General features: G+C 37.0%; 1 protein-coding gene across 4 annotated transcripts in view; it reads left to right on the top strand.

Moving 5' to 3' along the window:
* Positions 1-23,191, top strand: part of PLOD2 (procollagen-lysine,2-oxoglutarate 5-dioxygenase 2) — a 66,984-nt gene that overhangs the window by 19,521 nt on the left and 24,272 nt on the right. For all 4 annotated transcript variants that reach the window (XR_012043579.1, XR_012043578.1, XM_072868856.1 and 1 more), the window contains exons 4-10: positions 4,454-4,617; positions 5,800-5,912; positions 7,945-8,008; positions 8,799-8,896; positions 11,412-11,513; positions 15,862-15,987; positions 17,512-17,633. Coding sequence is in view for 2 of the 4 variants with exons in the window: in XM_072868856.1 (XP_072724957.1) it covers positions 4,454-4,617; positions 5,800-5,912; positions 7,945-8,008; positions 8,799-8,896; positions 11,412-11,513; positions 15,862-15,987; positions 17,512-17,633 (789 nt within the window). In the remaining 2 variants the exon portion in view is untranslated. The remainder of the gene's footprint in view (positions 1-4,453; positions 4,618-5,799; positions 5,913-7,944; positions 8,009-8,798; positions 8,897-11,411; positions 11,514-15,861; positions 15,988-17,511; positions 17,634-23,191) is intronic.

The following is a 23,191-nucleotide window of genomic DNA, read 5'->3' as shown; positions in this document are numbered from 1 at the left end:
TGCTACTCTGTTTTCTTTTTTAATTTTACCTCTTGTGATAAGTAGAAGATAGAGTTAGAAGGCCAATGTCTAAATCATCTTAACCAATTTATGAACAAGCTTTATAAGGGAAACTTACTACATTGAATATTTTCTTTGTACACTTAGTTGATAGCAAAACTAACAGAGTTTGGAGGTACACATTCAGTTTTTGAATGTTTTTCTTATTGATTTGATTAGTTTTGCATTCGGTAAGTGGAAAAAGTATCTTTCTAAAAGTAAATGTATTACATGTTCATAGTGTTGTTCTACTGATCATGCAATAAATGAAACTTTTAAAGATTAATTTGGGAGATTATTTTGTTCTTTACTAAATGCTCAGATGAATCAAATGTTTCCCAAATATTTGCTACTCTGCATTGAATTTCTTTGTTTTCAGATTTATTATCCTGATTCATCACTACTTGCTCCCTATACGGTAAAATATGCAAATCTGTTATCAGATTTGGGTATAGCTCAAATTCTTCTCCAACATAATTTATTCTCTCGAGGGGCGGGCTGTCTGCTGGCATGGATGAGAGAGTACAGAGGACCATGTGTGTTGAAGTGGATATGCCATAATCTTTCTTGCCATGAAAAATCACAGGATTTAAGGCTTCCCAAGTTCTTGAGGTCCATAATCCCAAGTACATATTGATTTAAAGCCAGTGGAACTGATTCCAAATAGGAGAAAAAAATAGTTTGCTGATTCTAGCATAATGTTTTAATTCTAATGAGCTTTCTCATTTCCACGAATCCTGGTTTGCAATTTAAATGTTAATCAATGTAGCAGTAAGTTTGGAAAAGATAAATATAGTGAACTTCCTTTCTTTTTCAAGTGTTTTTTGTTATATTCATTGTGAAACATTTGGAATATTAATCTTGGGGGGGGGCAAGGAAATGTCTGGTTTACTTACGGTAACTAGGCAAACCATTTCTAGTGAACTGTTTACTTAAACTTAGCTTCTTGCTTTTTTTTTGAGCAGTTTTTTTTTTATGGCTCACAGTCTGGAAATAGTTTGAACTTCTTCTGTGGACAGCTTGTGTCTAGGTGCAGATAGCAAAATGCTTTGCCTGCAGATGTAACGCTATTTAAATTAGGCTTGTTGTTGCGAGAGCTAACCTCTGGTTTACTTTGGACCATTTCAGATTGAACTGGCTAATGGCCAGTGTAGACTGGATAAAATGGTTGATGCTGTGATTGTTCATCCAGAACTCCCACAGCCATCTATTTGTATCGTGGAAGACTTTTGAAACCTCTCAGGTTTTTTTTTTTTTTGTTTGGTTGGCTTTTTTTAAACATTTATCAGAAAGTGAGGGATAATTACATTTTCTACATCTCTCAAAATGGTTAAAGTGTGATCTTGGTGGGGATACATTGTAAATGACAAAATGGCTGTGTGGCTGAACAGTCCAGTTAAATAGGATGAAATATGGGACCTGAATTGCTGGTTACTAGTAAGCCCTCTCTTGTTTGTATTTTGAGCTCTTAACCTGCAGCTCCAATAGTAACATGTCCTTATTGTTATAAAAGTTGTGGATGCAAAAGTTGCATGTTCAATTCTAGAGGACCCGAGCCACTGTCGCCATTTTCCTGTGTTGCTGGGAGCACTGGATGCGTAGCCAGGGTGCATTGCTGCTGCAGAAGAGGAGGAGGGATGGGTGGATTCCAGCCCCAAGCGTCTGCCATCTGGGAGCTTCAGGAAATGGGATTGGAGTTGTGGAAACTTTCTGGGTTTTTTGGTGTTTTTTTTTTTTTTTTTTTTTTTTCCCTTTCTTTCTTCTTGCTTTCTATTTAATTGGAAGGATTATGAAGAATAAATAAAAGAGTACTTGAGCTTTTCCAGCTTGCCAAGGCAGCCTGCTTTTTCCTGGATATGTCCACACTTTTTCTGCCCTGTCAAATTTTGAAGCCCTGTTTAAAGTCAGTCATGTGCATCACCCATAATAACAGTATAAACTGTCAAGGATAGTCCTGGGACCCGTTTTGTGATGGTCTTAGTGGTGTAGACCTGAGGTGAATCTTCCCTTACAGGAGGAGTTGAGTGCTAGATAGGCTGAACATAACCTGACATAGCAGGTGAGCAAGGCAAATTATGGATTTATAGGTTTTAGTTTGACTCTAGAAGTTTTCCTGTTGCCTGGAGAGAAAGGCCTCATAAAGCAGGTGATGGGGAGACTGGCAGTGAGGGGCGGAAGGCTGGTGGAGGTCCTGCCTGGGAGGAGGTGTGGTGGCAGTAAGTCACCTCTTGACAAAACAGAGGGCCGTGAAAATCAGTGGAAAATGTAGGTTGATGCTGGATTCATATTCCTGCATAATATCCATTAGTGTGTAAAGTTTACAGTAATTGGTAATGCAGTTTAGCAGCTCTGTACTGTGCTTTGTATTATAAACTGTGCTGTATTAAGTAGCATATCCCTTTCACATGTGGCTAGCCCAGCATGTTGCGCAACTTCGGCTTTCTTTTCCAGAATGACAGTCCTTGGAAGCAATGTTCCAGGGGTGTTTGGTTCCTTCCTGCAGCTGTAAGTCATTGCAGCAGCAGCACTAACCTGATCAAAGAGGAGAAGCACAGCCTGCCACAAGCTATTAAGTTAAAGCCTCAGACAAATCTCTGTTTTTGTCTGTCTTCAACTTGTCTCCTGTTTCTTGCTTGTTCTTCGGGCTCCTTCTGGCTTTGAATCGGGCTAACCAATTGAATGGAAAAGGGAGGGAAGTGTATTCCTGTATCTTTGGGCAGAAGCAGGCAGTTTTTGCAAAACTGGGGAAGCTCCAAAATGTACAATATTTTTTTATACATTCTTCTGCCAAAGTTACAGAAAAACAAAACAGTGAGAGTTTTCGGAAACCCGCTTACTTTATATAGACTGCATAACACAGTTCCTCTCCAGGGTTCATACTTTGCTCTGTGGTGAAAATCTTCTCTTTTGCATTTGTAAGCCAGCTGTTGTTCAGTTCTTAGGCCAATTGCATGAAATCCCCTTTGAAGAAAGGACGTTTAAAATAATTTCAGAACTGTAATAAAGAAGTACCAGAAGTCAGTAGTGGTTGATCTGTTGGCTCTATTGCTGAGTAATGCACTGCAATGCAAAAAGTTCTGTGTACTGCAGGTGGGGGTACTGCTGTCCTTCTTAGGCCAGGTGAAAGACTTTGCAAGAACAAAATCCTGGTCAAGGTTAGACGTTTTGATTTTTATTCCTTTGCCCTATATCAGAGCTGATGATTTTCAGTTACTAAGGTAGATGTGTGGAATAAGAATATACCTACTTCAGGTGAAGAAGCTGTGACGCTGAGGTGCTACCATTAAGTCCAGATATTCTGCTTCTTCAGCCAGAGACTAATCTATGACATGATTCTGATATTACTGTGTCATGGTTTCATGCTGTGTAAAATGAACCTTGAAGTGGTTTGCACGTTAATGCTTTTATATGTAGATCTCGAGTACAAACAAAGGAACCTCGTAGTCTGAATAATTTAATCATTTATACATATTTTGAGGTTTTGGGTTGTGGTCCGTGTCCCCGTTCCCCCCCCCCCCCCCGAGGCATTGATTTAGATATGGTTCAACAACAAGAAACCACTAGGCTTGTGATACTACATTCTTACATGACCTTTGCCAAACCTGTACATGTTTCTTTCTGTTTTGGGCTAGTGCTGACCTTCAACTGTGAGTAACTGCTGTTTTTAGAGATGAGCCCTCCACCTTTAGGTCTTTGTCCTCGATAGGAGTTGGGAGTCAAATCTGATGAACACATAAAGGCAGGTGAAGTTTTTCATAAATAAATATTGTGAAGTTTAGAGCCTTCTGAAGTCTTCAGCACGATAAAGAGGTTGAAGGAGAAATATGTATATTGTCAGGATGCAACACAGTTTAAGTTTATGGGCAACTAGACTTATATTAAGAAATATCTAAGTACATTCTTGGTAAGACTTTTCAGAAGAAAGTCAGTGCTGTTGTGTTTTGGAACAAGTTCATCTAGAGTTTCCCAGTGAGACTCACCTAAATCATCTTTAAGTCCTACTCTATTTAATCTGCTAAGTGTTGCGTTTTTTTGTTGTTGTTCTTAAACACATAAACAGTTTTCTAAAGGGGAAAATATGTTTTTTACTCAAAATACATGAAATGTGAAAATCAATTTCAGGTAGACAAAATCTGAAGGAAAAAGAAGTTCCAAAATGTGGAAGGTTAAAAAAAAAAATGAATGTACACAGAAGGGGAAACTGTACTGGATAAATAGTATTGATTGAAGTTTTTCTCCTAGAAAGGTACCGGATTTTTACATGGTGGTAAAACATGATTTAATGAGTCATTTTTCAGAATAAAAAGACTGTCTGTATGATTTTTAAAACTTGAATAGTCCAACCACTTGTTGTTTTGAACACAGAAGCATTAAAATTAAACTAATCTAATGGATATCTTTTCTTTATTTTCAGCTATGATGTTATCTTTGCCGGGGGCCCTGAAGAACTGCTAAAGAAATTTCAGGAAACTAATCATAAAGTGGTGTTTGCAGCAGATGGACTAATTTGGCCAGATAAAAGGCTAGCTGACAAGTATCCTGTTGTCCGGAGTGGAAAACGATTCCTGAACTCAGGAGGCAAGTGTGATTCTTGAACACAGTAAACTCTTGAACTTGAACATGACTCACTTGTGTTATCTGTTTTATGTATTTGTATGTGGAACTGTTCCTGAATTCCCCAAGTATAAAATCAAGGACTGGATTTGCTGTCCTCCTCTTCCCTTCTTCCTCCCCACTTGAATAGCTCCTCTTCTGTGCTCAAGAACAGTTTTCGTTCAAACTTACACAGTATTTGTTGGCAATAACTTGTAAAAAGCAGGTAAATAAAGTAACAGCCTAGCAAGCAACTGTGCCTTGCAATGAAATGCAGGGATGACCCAGTTGCCACAGATTGAATCTACTTCAGAAACAATCTAGTGTACAAACCCAGTCAAAGCAGCACGTGCTGTTTATAGGCACGGTTTAGCTGGGTCACAGGATTTCCTGACTTGGCTACCTTGTTCCTGGGGATCTCTGCGTACAGTGTAGATGTGCTGGTAGTTCTGCCTGGCCTGTCAGCATGGCTTAGGCAGTTCGTTCCAAGAGAAGTGTGAGTTACTCCTGTTAATCTCAATGGTGTGTTAATTGTGGAGTCCTCCTTTAAATGCCAGCTTTGGTGATAATTTTGCAGTTAATACATGTGCTGGCACTGATACTGTTTAACTGCTACAGAGCACGGTATGTCACTTCTCCTAGGTACATGGTGCTGGGCAGTGTGTAGAACTGGGAGTGTCCCTGTTCCTTTCCCTCCCTGCTTTACCTCACCTATCTGCCCTATCTTTTTTTTATTTTGTCTTAAACATAATGTATATTGGTTTTGAGTTGAATTCTCTTTGTAGTTCTGGCAGTATTAGGTTCAGGCTTCTCTGCCAGCAAGAAGGGATTGATGAAAATGAAACTTCTTCCGCAGATGGGCTTCTTGGGAACAGTAATAGTCTAATCCTCAGCTTTGGAGTTCTCAGGACCATCCTAAACAGATCTCTGTTTCCTATTTTTTCCCTTAAAATAGCATTAGTATAAAAATAACCCTTAATTAAGAACTCTTAAAAACAGAACTGGTACATATCACAGGAAGAAAACTGGATTTTGAGCCAAGTTGTATGAATTTCATGCTTTTCCTTTGCTGGCACCAAACAGTCAGAATGAAGTCCCTGACTGGTGAACAGCATTGGCAGAGTAGTGCTTTTTATGGAAATAACTTATGTGTGTGTGATGTTGCAGGATTTATTGGTTATGCTCCATATATAAATCGTATTGTGCAGCAATGGAATCTGCAGGATAATGATGATGACCAGCTGTTTTACACCAAAATCTATGTTGACCCATTGGCACGGGTAGGTAGTGACTGGCTTTCTCATTTCTTTCTGCTTGAAATAACATGCTGCTCCTCATAAAACATCAGGAGATAAAAATAAAAGGAATGCTGTCTCTATTCCTGAGTGCCGTGTTGACGGTTGTGTTTGTTCTCTGGAGGTTCTTACTGTCGGAGTGATAAACAGGCTTCCAAAGGGTCATGACTTGATATATTATTTCAGGCAGGTTGTGCTTCGTTGTTAGAAATAATAGCTCTGAGGTGTATTGTGACTGGACACGTTTGAAAATGTGATTGGACACGTTTATCTCAATGAGGGTCCCATGTATTTGGCAGTTTGACGGCTAGAGAATGTGGCATTTTTCCAGGGTGTCACTGAACGACTTGCTGATCCAGTGTTTTATATTTTGGCTTGCTGCCATTTCAGATCTGCCTGCAGCTGCGTCTCACTCTTCAGCTTTTTGTGCAGATACGTTCAATAAAGCTGCATTGTAAATTTTTGGTGAAGACCTCTCTGTGCCCTAGCTTAACAAAGTCCTCTGCTGAGTAGCAGCATTAAAGCATGATAGATATCAGGGGCGTGGCCCTGATGTTGGAAAAAGAGGGCTAAGGAAAGTTAATAATGTATTGATGCAAAAAGAGTTTTAGAAGCTGATATTGCAGAATATTTAGGTTGATTTTGAGCATTTGTATGCTTAAGGCAGATGTAAAGTTTCTGAAATACATACATGTTTTTTTATTAAGTTATGCCTGAAACATCGGGCATGTTTAGATACAGGTACAGAAATAGAATAGAATATTTCAGTTGGAAAGGACCTACAATGATCATCTAGTCCAACTGCCTGACCAATACGGAGCTGACTAAAAGTTAAAGCATGATATTATGGGCATTGTCCAAATGTCTCTTAAACACTTGACAGGCTCGGGGCATTGACCACCTCTCTAGGAAGCCTGTTCCAGTGTTTGACCACCTCCCAGTAAAGAAATGCTTCCTAATGTCCAGTCTAAATCTGTCCAGTGCAGCTCTGAACCATTCCCATGCATCCTATCACTGGATCCCAGGGGGAAGAGCTCAGCACCTCCCTCTCCACTTCCCCTCCTGAGGAAGGTGTAGAGAGCAGTGAGGTGACCCCTCAGCCTCCTGCTCTGCAAAGTAGACAAGCCCAAAGTCCTTAGCTGCTCCTCATTGGACGTTCCTTCCAGCCCTTCATGTTTGAATTGATTTTATGCAAGTTAAGTCAGATGCTAGATATGCAATTGAAAGGACAGGGTCTAGAGGCATTAAAGCTGACTGTGCAGCAAAGTCAGAAGTAATATAATTAGCTGTCTAAACAGTTTGTCTTCTAGACAAAAAATGTGTACCTCTGCACAGTGCACTACTGCACTGTGGTTCAAAATGCCTCCATGGCACTTAGCTTGGGATAGTGTACTATGCATTAGCACTAATTTTCTGTATGGTAATGTCCAATGCTGTAAAATATGTAACAGAGTCTTGGAAGACCACAACACAGTATATTATCTGTATAAGGGTTTTTAAGTGTGTTTTAAAAGTTACATACTTTGATCAACATGTTAAAATTTCAAAACAAGTTACTTTAAATAAGAATCTAAGTAGGATTATTAGTACAATATTAGGAACATGTTTTAAGACCAGTGGTGTTTTCTATTCTGACATGATACTTAAATTTGGTGCTCGTATTTTTGAGACTGCAAAACACAGTATGTTTTGTTGCTTGGCCAAGACTTATATTTCTAAGATAAGACACAAATTTTCTTTGGCCTATATTGCCAAATTGAAGTTTCTTTGGAGAGTTATGACCTTTATCCTTCAAGTTTAGATAAAGTTTTTGCATACATAAAACTGATTGCTATACAGCTGCACAACTCAGGAATACAGAAAAACTTAACAGTATAACATTAAGAATTATATCTAAGAGCTGAATACGTAGAGTAGTTTTGCCTGATTATTTGCTGCCACTGCAGTATAACTGTAACATTACCGTAAAAACATTGGCCTTTAGAATGCCTCAACATCTTTGCTACTTTTATTTCAGGAACGCATTAACATTACTTTGGACCACAAATGTACAATTTTCCAGACCCTAAATGGAGCTGTTGGTAAGTGTATGATTTCCACGTTGTGTGTTTTATTAACTGTCATTAATACTTTCTTTGCTTGACCATGAATATCATTCCCTAAACACATGGTTGTTTTAAAGAAATATTTGGATGGGTAAACCTGATTACCAGATTAGTTACAGGTCTTTTGGGTTTAATATTAATTGATTTCTTCAATTGGTAAAATATTTTATTTAAAATAGAAAAAATAGTTTTCAATAAATGAAGTTAGCAATAAATACAAAGTTAAGAACCATTTTTCTATCTGCCTTTCACAAACTTAGTTACAGGAGTAAGATTGGTAATTAAAATTGCATTTTAGATTTTCTTAAGCAAATAGCTATACATAATGAAATGGAATATGGAATAATGTGGAATTTCTTTTATTCAATTGTCATGAATTTAAATTGAAAAATGGCATCTGGGCAAACTTCCTTTCTTACCTTTAACCTCCAATTTCGGAACAACTTTTTATAGTCAGATCATATCTGAAATAACTATGATTTCTCTATAAATAGCATTTGCACAAAATTACTTATTTTTAAAGCAGATTTTATTCAAATACTGAAGGCTGCTGATGGCAAACTCTGAAGTTTTATGTAACCTTATTTAGCATAAAGAGCTTAGAATTCAAGATTAGTTAAAAAAATGAACAAAAACTTCCAAATAAGTAACATTCACAATGATAGCAACAGTAGGGTAGGTTGTATTAGCCAGAACTTAAAGAACTCCAAAATTTTAGCTTTTATTTATAAACTGTTATTACTGTATGATCTTTGTTGGTTTTCAGATGAAGTCCTTTTGAAATTTGAAGAAGGAAAAGTGAGAGCAAGGAATTCAGTGTACGACACATTACCGATCACCATTCATGGAAATGGTCCAACTAAAGTGAGTGGCAGTTTGTTTTTATTTTTGTGCAAAGACAGCAATTTTAATAGAGGCAAAAACAATGGTGGAAGAGTCTGAAACAGTCATAGCACACACCACTTAATTTCCAATTAAGGTTAATAAGAATTGCAAGGATAAAAAAAACCATTCTAATAGCGCTCTCCATCATGTTATTCTGCTATCACTGTAACTTGATATTGCTGCTGAAAAAACTCATTCTGCTCCCAAATTCATTGTAGCATGGAATATTAGAAGCAAGTAAGCTTATGTTAATTTGTTCACTATCATAAAACAATTCTTGAAGCTAGTGAAGAATGTCTGTCTGGTTATTAAATGGTAATCAGAAGAATAGGTTTTCAGGGGGAGAAAAATCTAACCAAGAGTCACAGGCTGGGGTGCAAAACAGTAACACATCTGATCCTACCACAGACCTTGGTCTGTGTTCATATACATGTATATAAAAAAAATATATTGTATATAGGCAAAAAAATATATATGTATGTGTATATACACGCACACAGCTGGCTTTTGTTGTTGCATCTTCAGTGTCATTGATATGTGCGGTGTCACTGCAATGTAGCCATGGCTCATTAGCTTTGGGTTCATGGTAGAGCACTGCCTGCCCTGTGAAACAGCTGTTTTGGCAGCTTCTGTCCATGTGTAAGGATTCAGTGGTCCAGGGGACCTGGCACAGTTTCTCTGGGAGAAATGGCTACATTTTGGTCATATGGTAGTTGCATATTTTTGTTACGTGGCAAAGAAGCAGGCAGTTGTATCATTTCTAAGCCTCTGTTGGCTGAAGGATTGGGCATGGCTGCTTTCTAAGTTCTTCTGAATACATGTTCCTTACTGTAGCTCCTTATTTTCAGAAAAATGCCTCCCAGGAGAATGAAATAAAGCTTGAAACTCATTAATATCCAATGACTGCTTAGTTTTTGCACTGTATTTCATCTTTGGAATTAGTGAATGTAATGATGCCTTTATCTGTTTGGCTTGTAACTACTCAGTAGTGGTGAAATATATGACCAATTTCTTCCATGTTGCTACAGTTACTTTTGCCTCAGTTAAATCGTCAACTTATCTATCATCACTGGCTTTGCTGGCACTTTGCCAATGAAAAGAAAGGTACTGTATTTTACAGTTGGGCAAGCAGTTTTAAGGTTGGAACTCCTTATGTTAATCCACAAGTTATGCTACACTAAACAAAACTCAGTCTCTGCGTGTAGTGATGCAGTTTTAAAAACAAAGAGGAAACTTGCTGTATGTCACTTTGGCAATGTGATTAGATTCTTTTGTTTTAAACATAGAAGAGGACAATAATATAATGGGATTGGAAAAAGTTTTCACTAGTTAGTAAATAAACTGCCGTGAAAGTAATTCCCAGAATTAACTCCAAATTGTAGAAGTTTTGTTTGTAAGAACATTCTGTTTTGTATTTAATCTCTTCAATTTGGAGATTAGTAAATAGCATCGGTCAGAGACACTTCTTTGAAATGGATACTAAATTATCCTGACATCCTAACATGTAATTTTTTTTTTCTCAAGTGCAATGACTTTTGTGAAATATTTTTGTAGACTTTATTGTACATCTCTCAAATTAAGTTCAAGCAATTCTATTTGTAATCTGTCTAGAATGATTTTTCAATATGCATAAACAAATGCCCAAAGTATGATAAAATGCAGATCGAATATTGGGCTGGAGTGTGTTTTCTATGCAAAATTATATTCTGTCCTTCCAGTTTTTGATGAGGGCAGTAGAGCAGGAATGAATAGCAGCCTTCATTCAGGCAGACTTTCCCTGGCATGAGAGATCCCTTAACCATTGGAAGTGACAAGAGAGGAGAGTGAAGTTCTGCACGAACTCCTGTGGAATCCAGGAGGACAGGGCAGTCCCAGCAGCCCATCGACAGAAAAAGTACATATTTCGTTCAGTGCTGATTCAAAATGCGTTAAGAAGCTAGATGCTGCTTTAAAATGTATCCCACTGGCTGGCTTCTGAATCTTGGCATAGATTGTCAAAAATACATCGTCTGGGCACCTATCTTGTACATTTTCTATGTGTTCTTTCATATGGTCACTCTTTGTGTTTTGTGTAAAGGGTTGGTGATTCTCAGATTTGGGAAAAGAATTAAACGATAATTTTTTTTTTTTTTTCTTGAAATCATGCCTAGCAGCTTTTGAGAGCTGAATGATCTATAGTCTGTGTCTTGGAAGTCATACAAGCATTTAGTTGGTAGTTATGCTTGCAACAACCTTTTGGTTTAACTGAAGCAATAAATATAGATGCTAGGAGAATATCATCTCTGGTTTGTAAATGAAAAGAAGAAAGAAAAAGCTTTTACCAGCTATTTTTGTATGTTTGGGTTTGTGGTTTTTTTTAATAGTAAAAAAAAAAAGACAGCCAATTGCCTTTAGGTATAAGGGATTCAATGAGTAAGCCTGAATTCTTTTAAAAGGTACAAATCACCATTTGCATGCATGTTTCATTAATCTGAATTGTTCATTTATTTACCAGATTCACTTGAATTATTTGGGAAACTATATCCCCAATGCTTGGACACGGGAAACTGGTTGCAGTATTTGTGATTTGGACTTATTAGACCTGTCAACAGTAACGGTAAGAATACTTTTCACAAGAACAAAACCTTTTTGAATGCATTTAATAGGTGTATAGTGATTTCTGAGGCAAAGTGGTTTCAGTATGTAATATTATGTTCTGTAGACATCTCAGGATATTTTTTCTGGTATATGAAACTGTAAAGATGGAATTTTAATTTACTGGAAATATCAATACTTTTAGAAATGTTTTTATGCATTCATTTTAGTATACGTTTCCCCAATATTACTGCAGATGATCGCATCCCCAAAAGCCCTCCAGATCCTTATCTCTGTTCACTGAGGGTGAATGAATCATTTTTGAATAATGCAAGATTCAAGTGAATAATTAGAATTTTTGAGAGGTAGAAAAACTTTAGATATTTCAGATTTTTAACTGCAGACCTACAAAAAGCTTGAATATGCATCAGTTTAATAATTTCTGCTACAAATAGATGTTAACAGTTAACTGTAACATGGTTACAGTTACTATTTTCTGAGACATATAGTCAAAACTGCTTCACCTTGTAAAGGATGATACAGATATCTGTATTGTATGTGCAAATGTGTTTCTGTAGAATAAATGTGATGTAACTGAGATTGGATATCAGTTCAGTCTTCAGAAGTCTCATAGGACAAACATACACGTACACATGCCTGTGTGTGTATATCAAATATTTGGGAACTTATTTTGTCTCTTTGGCTCCAAGCATGATGTTTTAGTGTCTTTATGAATATTTCGGCTTGTACTCAGTAAATTTTAGGCAGAGTAAATACTAAGATCTACCATGTGGGAATGTAAGGCTTATACTTAAAAGAACATTCTGATTATTCTTAACAGGCTGTTTCCAGCAGCTGTTTCATTTCTGTTCTGCACTGAAGATTTGAATGAGAACAAGTCTTAGAGGGTCATGTTGAGGATAGCATAAAAGTAGTAGTGGCTTGTTATCTTTGTAATGAAAGGACAAAGTGAAAGAATTTCTGGACAATAAGCTGCTTATGGACTAGAATATAAATTAAAAATGTTATTGCTGGAATTGTAATAACTTTCAGATTCTTTTTATATCTTTTTTTAATTTTAATTTTGCTTTGCAAATACAACATTCGAATGGTGTTCTACTGAAATAGTGTATGCATTCTCAACATAAAGTTTACCTGAGGAAAAGAAGTTGTCTAAGTTTTTCCTAATGATGTTGGCAATTAAAACATGGTTGGGGAGCAGTTAAATCTTAAAGCCAGTAATGGGGAGTAACTTGCAATGATTTACTGGATAGCTTCCTATAGTTTATGTACATCCACTTGGAATGTGTCTTCCTTACTGTAATTCATTCTTTGGATTTCATACCTCACTGACTCTGCCAGGAGAAATAACAAGACTTTTCCTTGGCCTCAGTGGAAGTGTTTACTTCAGGCATTTCTGAGTACAAGCAATATTTCATTTTCTGAAAGTGCTTTCTGTTCTGGCCTGGCTGGTTGCTACTTAACAAGAAATCTTCGGTGAAAAGAGCAATACCAACTCTGTGCCTCTAATCATTATTCCCATATTGTTTTATTTAACTTTCTGCATTGATGCACTCATACCTTCTGAGGATTTTGCATGTTCTTCTCATAAGCAAGGAGAGAATCAGATTTTTTGATACCAGCTATGTTCTGGGTTTTGGGTTCCTTTAGGTGAATTCTGGCATGAATGAGTGCTTGACTCTATATGCTTAGGAGTTGTGTTTTCAATGTTTTGGGCTGGTCTTACCTGCAGACCTTGACTTAGCAGTACAAAACAGATAAGCTCCAGCATAGAACAAGGAGCTGAAATAGTACTGCTTTCCATCATGGGCACAAGGATATAATTCCTTCTGTGAAGGTCAGGGGTAGGTGTATTGCAAGGCAGAGGTGAGTGGAAGCCTTGCCATGGGCTGTGCAGGTGGTTCTGCGATGGGTGAGCAGAAGAGCCCTAGGTACTACCAGAGTCAGTGTGAGCACCTGCTGGGAGCATGGCCTGTGAAAAGCTGAGCTTCGAGGTTAACTGTGAAGGAGCTGAGAGCCACAAACACGAGTCCTTTGCTCGGTCCTTGTCCTGTTCGCAGGAGCAAGACCTCCTGTGCTCTGACCACAGCTGAGGTGTGGAAACACTCAGTAACTGCCTTCATTTCTGCTAATGCCAGCAGCCCATGCCACCCCCAAATTAGCTTCCTGCCCAGGTCGAAACAGGGTAACGATAAATAAGTTGAAGAACGCACCTTGGCTCAATGAGTGTAAATTTTTGCCACTTTTCTTAAGGGTTTTTTTGCTAAAACCTAAATTAAATTGGACAACAAACTTCATCACCCTAGAGCTACTTCTTAAATACTAAAGTTTGTCCTGGTGTGGAGACTTCCCGGTGCAGTTGGAAAGGATGACCGTGCTCATCGTCTCGCTCCACTGGTGCCCCTTGTGGCAAGGGTTCCTGGACTTTGTCTCAGTATGACTACACAGAGCGTTGTCCTGAATTTCTTCCAAAAATTGTCATACACTCACCTACTGGTTGTGAAAAAGTAAACTTTAAAAGGCAAATGTATGACCTTAGTGAAAATGAGAAAATCTGTCAGAGAAAATGTAACATCCCAGTGCAGACTGGATATTCCCAAAGTGTTTTTGCAGAGGCATAATTGGGAAGAACCAAAACTTCAGACTTGATATACTCAAAATGCTGGGTATTAAAATTGTTCATTCGGACCTAGATTCAGATTATGCAGTGACAACTTTTTATAATGTGGTAAACTAGGGTCTAGATCAATGAACTCTCTGCTTTGAGGACATGCAGTTTGCAGGAATTTTTATTCTTAATTTTTTAAACGCTTTTTTGCTTTGGTCACACTCCTGAGATTTTAGTGTAGACATTGGGTCATTCGGTGTATTGAAGAAGTATTAGTAATTCCTGATTGTGCCTATAACCTTTGCAGGTCCAGCCTGAACCTGCTTCTCTTTGTTCTGGAGAATAAGGGGAAAATGCCTTAGAATTAGAGAAATATGCAAAATAAATTATTGCAGCAGTTCTATTATTGGTAGCACATGTGCATGTTCAGCTTAGCAAGCCTGATGGCACACGCTGCTTTCCTCATCACTTGCAATCAGCGGTACCAGTTACCCTGATCCCAGCCTCAATGGAGTGGTTGCCAGAGAATATCACAGTTGCTTTTTTCAAGACAGGTCAGCATACTTGTCTCCATCAGCTGTTTTGAAGTTATTAGGATGTCTGCATGAGTACATATTAGGTTTGCAGATGAAGTTGTGAATAGGAGGTAGTCAGGGTAAACATTGGTGCCTAATGTTTCCGATCTGGTGCACTTGCCAGTATGTTTCTGGATTTCCGATGTAAACAGTGACGCTGTGAAATCTCAACATGTGCTGATGGTTTATCCAGACACTTTTCAAATGGGTGTTGGCTTGCTTAAGGAAAGCTAACTTGCAGTCTTTTATACTCGTATAAGGTTTCTCTCCAAGCCTTGTAGTGGGTTAGACATTTATACTAACTGTCTGTTTTATAGGTGGAAAATTTTTTGTTTAATCAGTGCATTTCTTTGTGAAGGAGTCGAGGCCTTTGAAGGTTAAATTTCTTTGTCTTGCATAATGTAATAATATATTTTAGGAATACACAAAAGTGCTGTCTAGGTTTGTTTTAGTGGTCATGATCTCTATATCAAGCACATACAAACCAGGAATTAATAACACTGTTCAAAAGATGTGAATTCACATTAAAATAAGGTGGATAAAACTTCAGTATCCTTGGATGCAAGGGGAGAAGCTCTAGGTAGTTCATCAAAGGTCTTGATAAAATCAGTGACAAGGGAAATAATGCAGAGCCCACTTATAATGGTCAGGGGGAAATAGTGCATATAAGTGTGTGGAAGGGTATGGCAGTCTTTGGCTTACCGTACAGATGAGTAAAATACTTCGTGGTATTTATTCTTTAACTACTTTTAAAAAACTGGTCTTCCCTATATTTTCTTGTAAATTTAACATACATGTGTATGTTACTTTCATAAAATGAATTTGCTGTGCAGTTCTAGGTGTATTTCCTTAAATACTTTTTTTTGCTGTTTTAATTTTTTTTTAAGTAAGAGTTTTTAAAAATATAATACATTATTTTCTACTTCCAGTTTCTGTTATTGGAATTCAAAGAGTTTTCTAGCAATATTAAATCCATTATCTTTGCTTATTTAGTGAAGTCAGTGAAAATAAACAGGGGGCATAGCACTTTTGAGCTGGTTGGTTTTGATTGTTTGAAAGCTGGGTGGCCTAAGTTACTACAACATGACATTAGCTGCTTTTTAATGTAACTAATCTTAGAAAGGAGGCAAGTCTTATTGGTTGTGTCAAAATATCATTTTTTTTAGGAATATCCAAGAGTAAAAATTGGTGTTTTCATTGAACAACCCACTCCTTTCCTACCTAAATTTTTAGACAGACTGTTGACTCTGGACTACCCAAAGGAGGCACTCGGTATCTTCATTCATAATAATGTAAGTATGATGTTACTATTGTGCAAAGCTTCAATTTTGGAAATTATGGTATGAATGAAAGTGTGTGAGGGAGTATATGGATTCTATATAAGTACATAGTTAAACTGCATAGGAAGAGATATCTTTCAGAATTTAGTATGCAGAAGTGGAAAAAATACACAAATTAAATGAAATTTTGTCAGTCCTTACTGAAGGCTATTTATAGAAACTGCTTAGATTATTTCTCTTTTAGTAATGAAAAAGATTGTATTTTAAAGTGTATGCTTTTGGGGGAAGTACTGATTGGCGTAAAACAATAGAGTAAGAATAGAATAGTTCCAGTTGGAAGGGACCTAGGACGATTATCTAGGCCAACTGCCTGACCACTTCAGGACTCACCAAAAGTTATAGCATGTTATTAATAACTATTATCCCATAGTTGACATTGGATTTGCTTTTCATCTTGTTGATGCCCCAGTGCATTTATGTTTCTCTTGGTGCTCCTGCTGGGTGCCATGGGAAAGACTGGTGTGTCCAGGTATATTTTGAATGGCAGTACAGATAAGTTGCTCTTTGGAATATTTTTTTAATGGTTTTTGCTAATTACCTAAATATCTGGTGTTGCTGATACTTCACCAGTGACTTCAGTATTGCTATTTTCATGAGTGAGGTGACAGATGTATTTAAGTCTTTTGGAAAAAACTGGGCTGGAAGAGAAATGGGAGGAAAATATAATTCTGCCCTTTTTCACTTGGTGTGCATTACTGTAGATATCATAGCACAAAAGGCCTGAGTAATAGAAGTAGAGCTGATCTTGAAAGTCTTCAGTGTGCTTTTCTAAGGGGATGTTAAAGGTATAAATGTGATATGCACATAGGAATCGTAGGCTATGCTAGGTTTTGTTGCTTCAGCCAGAAGTCATATGGTATTTGAAATGAATATAAAAGACTGAATATCTTTCTTATCATAGAGGGGGGGAAAACCCTACCTGATATTTTAATTATTCTAATGTCAGCCATAATATGCAAAAGCTACAAATGAGGGCACTGGATTGGAAGCATTGCATGCAGCTGAGATCTCTTAAATTAGCATTAGGGTAATTAGAAATTATAGAAACAATCACTGTGACTACATTTTAAAGAAACAATGACTGTGACTGTCCACCTGGGTACAGGTGGCAGCTCCCTCTCTAAGGCCATTCTGGAGTAGTGTAAAAAACTCCTGTGTGCCACTGAGGTTGTAGGATGGATTTTGAAGATCGTAAAATAAATATCCTGAAAAAATACTGCATAAACAGTCTGTCAATCTTGCATCATTGGTCTGGAAGTACGGCTTTGATTTATATTGCTGATGTGTTGGATTCTTTTGCTAAAATTTGGGACAGAAGAGCTTCATTTTAATGACAGCTATACTGGAATATCTTCAAGTACTGTTTGCCATCTGTTTGTTTAGGATAGAATACAATGTGTTCTTGGACACTATGTTTATGATTTCACAGCAACTTGTACTTTTCATTTACTATAAACAATGTTAACATGATTACAGGAGGTTTACCATGAAAAGCACATCAAGAAATTCTGGGAAAAAGCCAAGAACATTATCAGAAATATAAAAATTGTTGGACCTGAAGAAAATCTGAGTCAAGCAGAAGCCCGGAACATGGGAATGTAAATTCTAATTTATAAATCTGTTATAGTGATGCATATGCTAACATTTTTTCATCTTTTATGTGTATTATTTTGCATCTTAAACACTAACAACTTTACATCTTAAGATACAAAAGCGGCAGCTTTTGTGGTAGAACAAGATCTAGATAAGATATGAACTGTTGAGTATTTTATGGTTTCTGTCTAATATAAAAAGCTGTTGGTCATTGTGAAAACATCTCTCTGGTTTGGACTACTTCGATAGTCTGTCATCTTCTAATGAAGGCATAGACAATAGTAGACTATGAAGAAATAAGAGGTGTCATATTTTTACGTTATAGTTATCTCAAACATGGGTATAAACTTGAGCATAAACTGTCATGAGCATAAACTGTAAAGTTTAACTTTTTTAAAAAAGAATGCTATTGAAATAAAATAGATGGTACAATACAACAAACTTTAATAAAAAGTTTGTGCAGAAAATATGTAGCAGTAATTTAAATAAAAAGAGATGGTGGAAGCAGGTGCAAATGTAAATAGAAATTCTAATTGCAGTGTATCTTCTAAAAATGGATTTGGTGTTATTTTTTATCCAAAACCTTTTCAAGCTAACTTATCACAGAGTGATTTCACAGAATGGAAGTACCTCTTGCATTGGATATGCATTTAACAATTGCACTTTTGTTGTCCTAGTCCCTCCTCTTTTTTTTTTTTTTTTTTTATGACATTATATTTAAGTAAAGCTCGACCTGGGCAGGCATACAGGTGACAGAATTATATTTCTTCCTATGGTTCAGAGAGACAGCAATATCCTTTAGAAGTGCTCTAGCAGAAGTTTCTGCTTTCAGGGGAAAAAAAAGAAAAGAACTTGCAAAGGCAACTGACTTTGTCTTATCCTTGGTCTTGCTTTTTTTTTTTTGTTTGGCTTTTTCTTAGGTTTTTTTGATGTTTTTGTTTTTTTCCTTTCATTCTTACTAGGGAATCCAACTCTTTAGCTTTTAAACTTGGCACTTGCCAGGCCTAAATCCAAACCTTGTATCCCATGTGAGACCTGCCTGTCAAGGGGTCTCTTTAGTGGCTGCAGCACTGGCTACTACCACAGTAGTAGTTGCTCGTGGCTCTCCTAGTACGTCCATCAGTCAGATTATGGAGTTTTACAGACCAGGATCCCACCAAGACCTTGCTGTGGCCCTTGAGCAGGCTTCATTCTCGCATAATTCTTCCACACTCTTTTCTCCCAAATCTTCCATGAGTGTCAGAGCAGAGAAATTATTTTCAAAAGGCCCTTTTCTTTTATATTCAGAGGTTAAGAGCATAGCATAGGCTGTTCATGGCATCAACTGAAAGAGTGAAGGACTAGTCCTGAGTCTCTGTGGTGTTCTTCGAAATTTGTTTGAATGGGGTTTTGTTGTGCTGAAGCCACTGGGAAACTGATATTTGGCTGAGGTCTAAGCCTCTCCCATAGCCTTTCTAGGATACACTACAGATGTGCAGTGGTAGTGTAAGCAGGCATTCACATGCTTATAAATCATTCTTCCTTTATTTCCAATAGTCTCTAAAGCAAATGTACTGTTTGCAAACTTTTTGAAGTAGTATATGTTATGTGTAACTGAGGTGGAATTTCTGGAGTTGCCTTTTCCTCTTTGGTGTTATGTAGACACCATAAGGCAGAATCTTTAGTGTAAACAATTTCTTTACTGTTACTAAATCTCACCTGAAGATCTTCAAACCTGTCATCTTTCTATAGAACCTACTGACTTATAATGTGACAGAGGTTTTAATATGATATATGGTCTTTGCTTGATCTGTGGATTAAAAATAATAATTTAAATGTATATTTGCACAAGATTATTTCAAATTCTGTTACGTAAGGCAGGGAGATAATCATACTTGTGATGCGTACCACTGGATACACTACGCTGTGATGTGTTATCCATTGTCTGGATATAATTTGACCCATGTTGCTCCTGCTTTGAAAGGCCTCTTTATTAAAGATTCTGTTCTAAAGAGATACATAGCATGTAGAAAAAACATGAAGTATAATGCATGCGGAATGAGACTATGCCAAAATATTGAATCATCCAGAAAGTATGAGTGTTAATAGTAGGATATTTCATGTGAAAAATGTAGATATAATTTGATGGCCCCTTTCAATTTGACTGAAGCACGTTCAGTTCATCTGCTGCTTTCTCTGCACTCCTGGTCTGCTTGGCTGCCCTTGTGAACATGACCAGCTTCTCTGGAACAACTGCATTTTACTTTTCCTCAAAAAATCTATCTCGGAAGTACAGGATGTTCATGGCAAAGGCAGATACTAGAAAAAATTATTTGCTTTCAACCCTTCAGCTGGCTTACAACATAATAACCTCATTTGTTTCTCACTAATACTGTAATGGGAATAACTTGAAAAGAGTGATTCTTCAAACCTGTTTAATGGCTTGATTTACAGAGATTGATATACTCAGTCTTCTGATTAATTTTCTCCTGCCTCTATGTGCATTATTGACTGATAGTTTTTATTTCATCTGCCTCAAACACTTGCTTTCTCTCTTTTTTCCAAATTAGCTGATTTTAGTATCTCTCTGTTAATTTCCAGTAGATTTAGAATTAATTTGGTCTCCTCACTTGCACATTTCACACAAAACGTCTATTTATCTGAAGCAGCAGAACAGGCTTCAATTAATACAGTTCAGTCCCTAGTGACAGAATTAAAAGAAAAAAAGAGTGAACTTAAGCATTGAAGGTCTGGTTTGTTTTCAGCAGAATAGTTTTGAGTATATAATGCGGTTCAGTCAGTTTTCTCCTTACCTCTTTTTTCCCTTTTTGGCTCAGTAGAAGGTGGCAATAAATCACAGTAAGGTTCTCAGTAAATGAGACTCTCTTATGTCAATATAAATGTGAGAAAATAACATTTTTTAAAATTTCACCCATAGCCATGCAGCCAACCTATGTCTACTTTTCTCATTCACATAATAAAAAATAATTGAAGCATTTACTTTCTTGCTTCTTCTTGACATGGAAAACCCTCTCTTGCACTTGTGAAAGTTGCATAGGTGTTGGAAAGGACTCAAAATTGTGCAGTCAGCAAAGACTTGTTACAGTTCAACCATATTGGCAAACAGGAGTGCAGAGCTTGCTTTACCATGGGCTGAAGCAGAATAAAAAGGGAGGAAAATAAAGTAGAATAAAGAGAAGGAAAGTTTAGCTGCATGTTGTCTGAGTATTTTCTCTGCATGTACATCCCTTGAAAGCCCAAAATAGCATTTCCATGTCTCCTTTTTTTTAGCCTTTGTCTACAAGAAACATATTAGCGTTCTTACAGTTGGTTCCCTTTTTCTTTAAGAAAAAACTCGTTTGTGGTTTTGCCTTGTTTGGAGATGAGATTTCATCCAGCTGTTACAGAATTTGTTATGACAGAAAATGTAAAATAACTATGAAATATGTTCAAGCAGTAAGAGAAAGTGGGGAAATACAGGAATTTATCTCATTTGCTTCTCTGAGGTTTTATTTATAAAAAGCTTATTTTCCATAATCTTTTTTTCTCCCAGTACTTACAGACTTCAGGGTTTCTTTTTTGGGGGGTTGTTTTTTTCCTCCCTCAAAAATATTGCTAATAGAAATAGGTAGCATTTTTCCTGAACTTTTTAAAAAATGTGATTTACCTAAACTTTTAGTGGGAATGTGCACATTTTAATGAAAGTCCACATTGAAGGCTTGCAAAAGTTTCAGGAAGAACAGTAGAGAGATCAGTATTAGTTAGAGAGTTCATTGACCTCACTGTTGAATTTTGAGCTGAATTTGGGGTCTCCTATGTGCTTCTTGAAAGTCAGAAGATACTAAGTCAATGTCTCTGAGCTCCCATTGGTATTGATAAATGGTGGCATGGATGCAGGAGGACTCCCTTTTAGTCCTGTGAGTAGGGCAAGTATCTTGGCTGTGGTTAAAGGAAGAGCAGGGGTTAAATCTGTGTCTCCCAGATGTCAAATGATTTCTGTTGGAGACTTGGATTTTCTGGAACTGCTTCTCCTGAACACTTCAGCAGTTTTGGGTTTCAGCCTCAGATGGAGGAGGAACATTTTGAACTTTGAGTGTTGCAGAAGAAAAACAACTTTCCCACCCATATCTGATTTAAGTAGCTTCCAGGTGTGGTAACTGTGGCAACAATACTTAAGCCTGAGGTGCAAAACTAAACATTAGTGCTTTATCTGTTTTGTGGCTACCTTTCTTTTTTTTAGTGATGGGGGTAAGAGTTGCTTTATACTGTTGTGGCTATCTGGAGAAATGCAAAATGTAATCCTAAATGGCAGGCAATGTCACCCAGTCTTTCCATGAGTGTTGCAGACTTGTGTCTGGGGCACCTTTTCTTTCAGAGGTCTGTCAAATGGTGTAAGTGCTCTCTCTTTGGGCTCACAGTCGACATTTGGAATTATATTTCCAAACTGTGAGGGGTATAAAAATGATACATTGGTTAATTACAAATTCGAACTATGTCTACAAAAAAGTGTACGTTACTCAATGGTAAAGAAATTGAGTAGACTGTATGTCTTACCGCTGTGAACAACTAGCCCCTTGGAATATCTCAGTGGAAAGTTTGATGAAGAGAAGAGCAGTGACACTTTGCCTTTTCAGATGAGGTCACTGTTGCAGATGGGTTTGCGGTTTGTAAGCAAAGTTAAACATCGCTCTGATTGCAAAATACTGTAAAGTGATCTGCTGAGCTTCACTTCACACTTCCAAGAAAAAAATCTTGGCTTTCTACTAATTTTTTGTTAATTGTTACACTGAAATGGCTTTAAGTTAGGTACAAAAATATGTCTTTCTTTTCAATATTTGGTCTTAGTTTATAAGCATGTGGAGTGTAAAGCAAGTACATTAAAGGTTTTAGCCATTGAATTTAGATTAGGAAGTATATTACTATACATGTGAGTATTGCTAGAAAGCACTTTCCACTTGTTCCTTGCTGCGACCTGGATATACATAATAAGTAGTTCCTCATATAATCTGGGATTTCTACATCTGGAGAGGTTAGCATGTACTGTAAGAAGGTAATACTTTAAAACAGAAGAATATCCAGGTTTACTTTTATTTCCTTGGGAAAGCTACTTGGCAACATTGAAAGCCTGAAGAGAAGATGCATGAATTTCTTAAGAGTAGGCTTGCTTTCTTGATTTTGACAGAAACTTTTACAACTCTTTTTTTGTATATCCGAAACGGGAATTGTTTTGTGGAGATTTTTGTTAGCGACCTTAAAAGTGCAAAGGCAAAACTTATACTTCACATTTGACATGGTGACTTGTATCTGGAAATGCAAGGAGAATTATGCTTTAAACATGACGTTTTGCCATTTGGTGATCCTGTTTTCAGTGCTATATAGAAGGAAATAGGGGGGAAAAAATAAGTCAGAGTACAGTCAGAATAGTAGCCTTGATTTTTGGCCTTTTTATATGTATGTACACACACATATATATATATATATAAAAATATAAATACATATATTTAATATTCTTGGTTACAGAGGTTGAAGTTAAAGGTTTCACATTGTAGGTGATTTGTGCTGCAGCTGAATTTCCAGACTATTT

Source organism: Ciconia boyciana, chromosome 7 (assembly GCF_034638445.1).
Source record: "Ciconia boyciana chromosome 7, ASM3463844v1, whole genome shotgun sequence".
NCBI lineage: Eukaryota > Metazoa > Chordata > Aves > Ciconiiformes > Ciconiidae > Ciconia > Ciconia boyciana.
The sequence above is the reverse complement of the archived record's forward strand: the minus strand, read 5'-3'. Positions and strand labels throughout refer to the sequence as shown.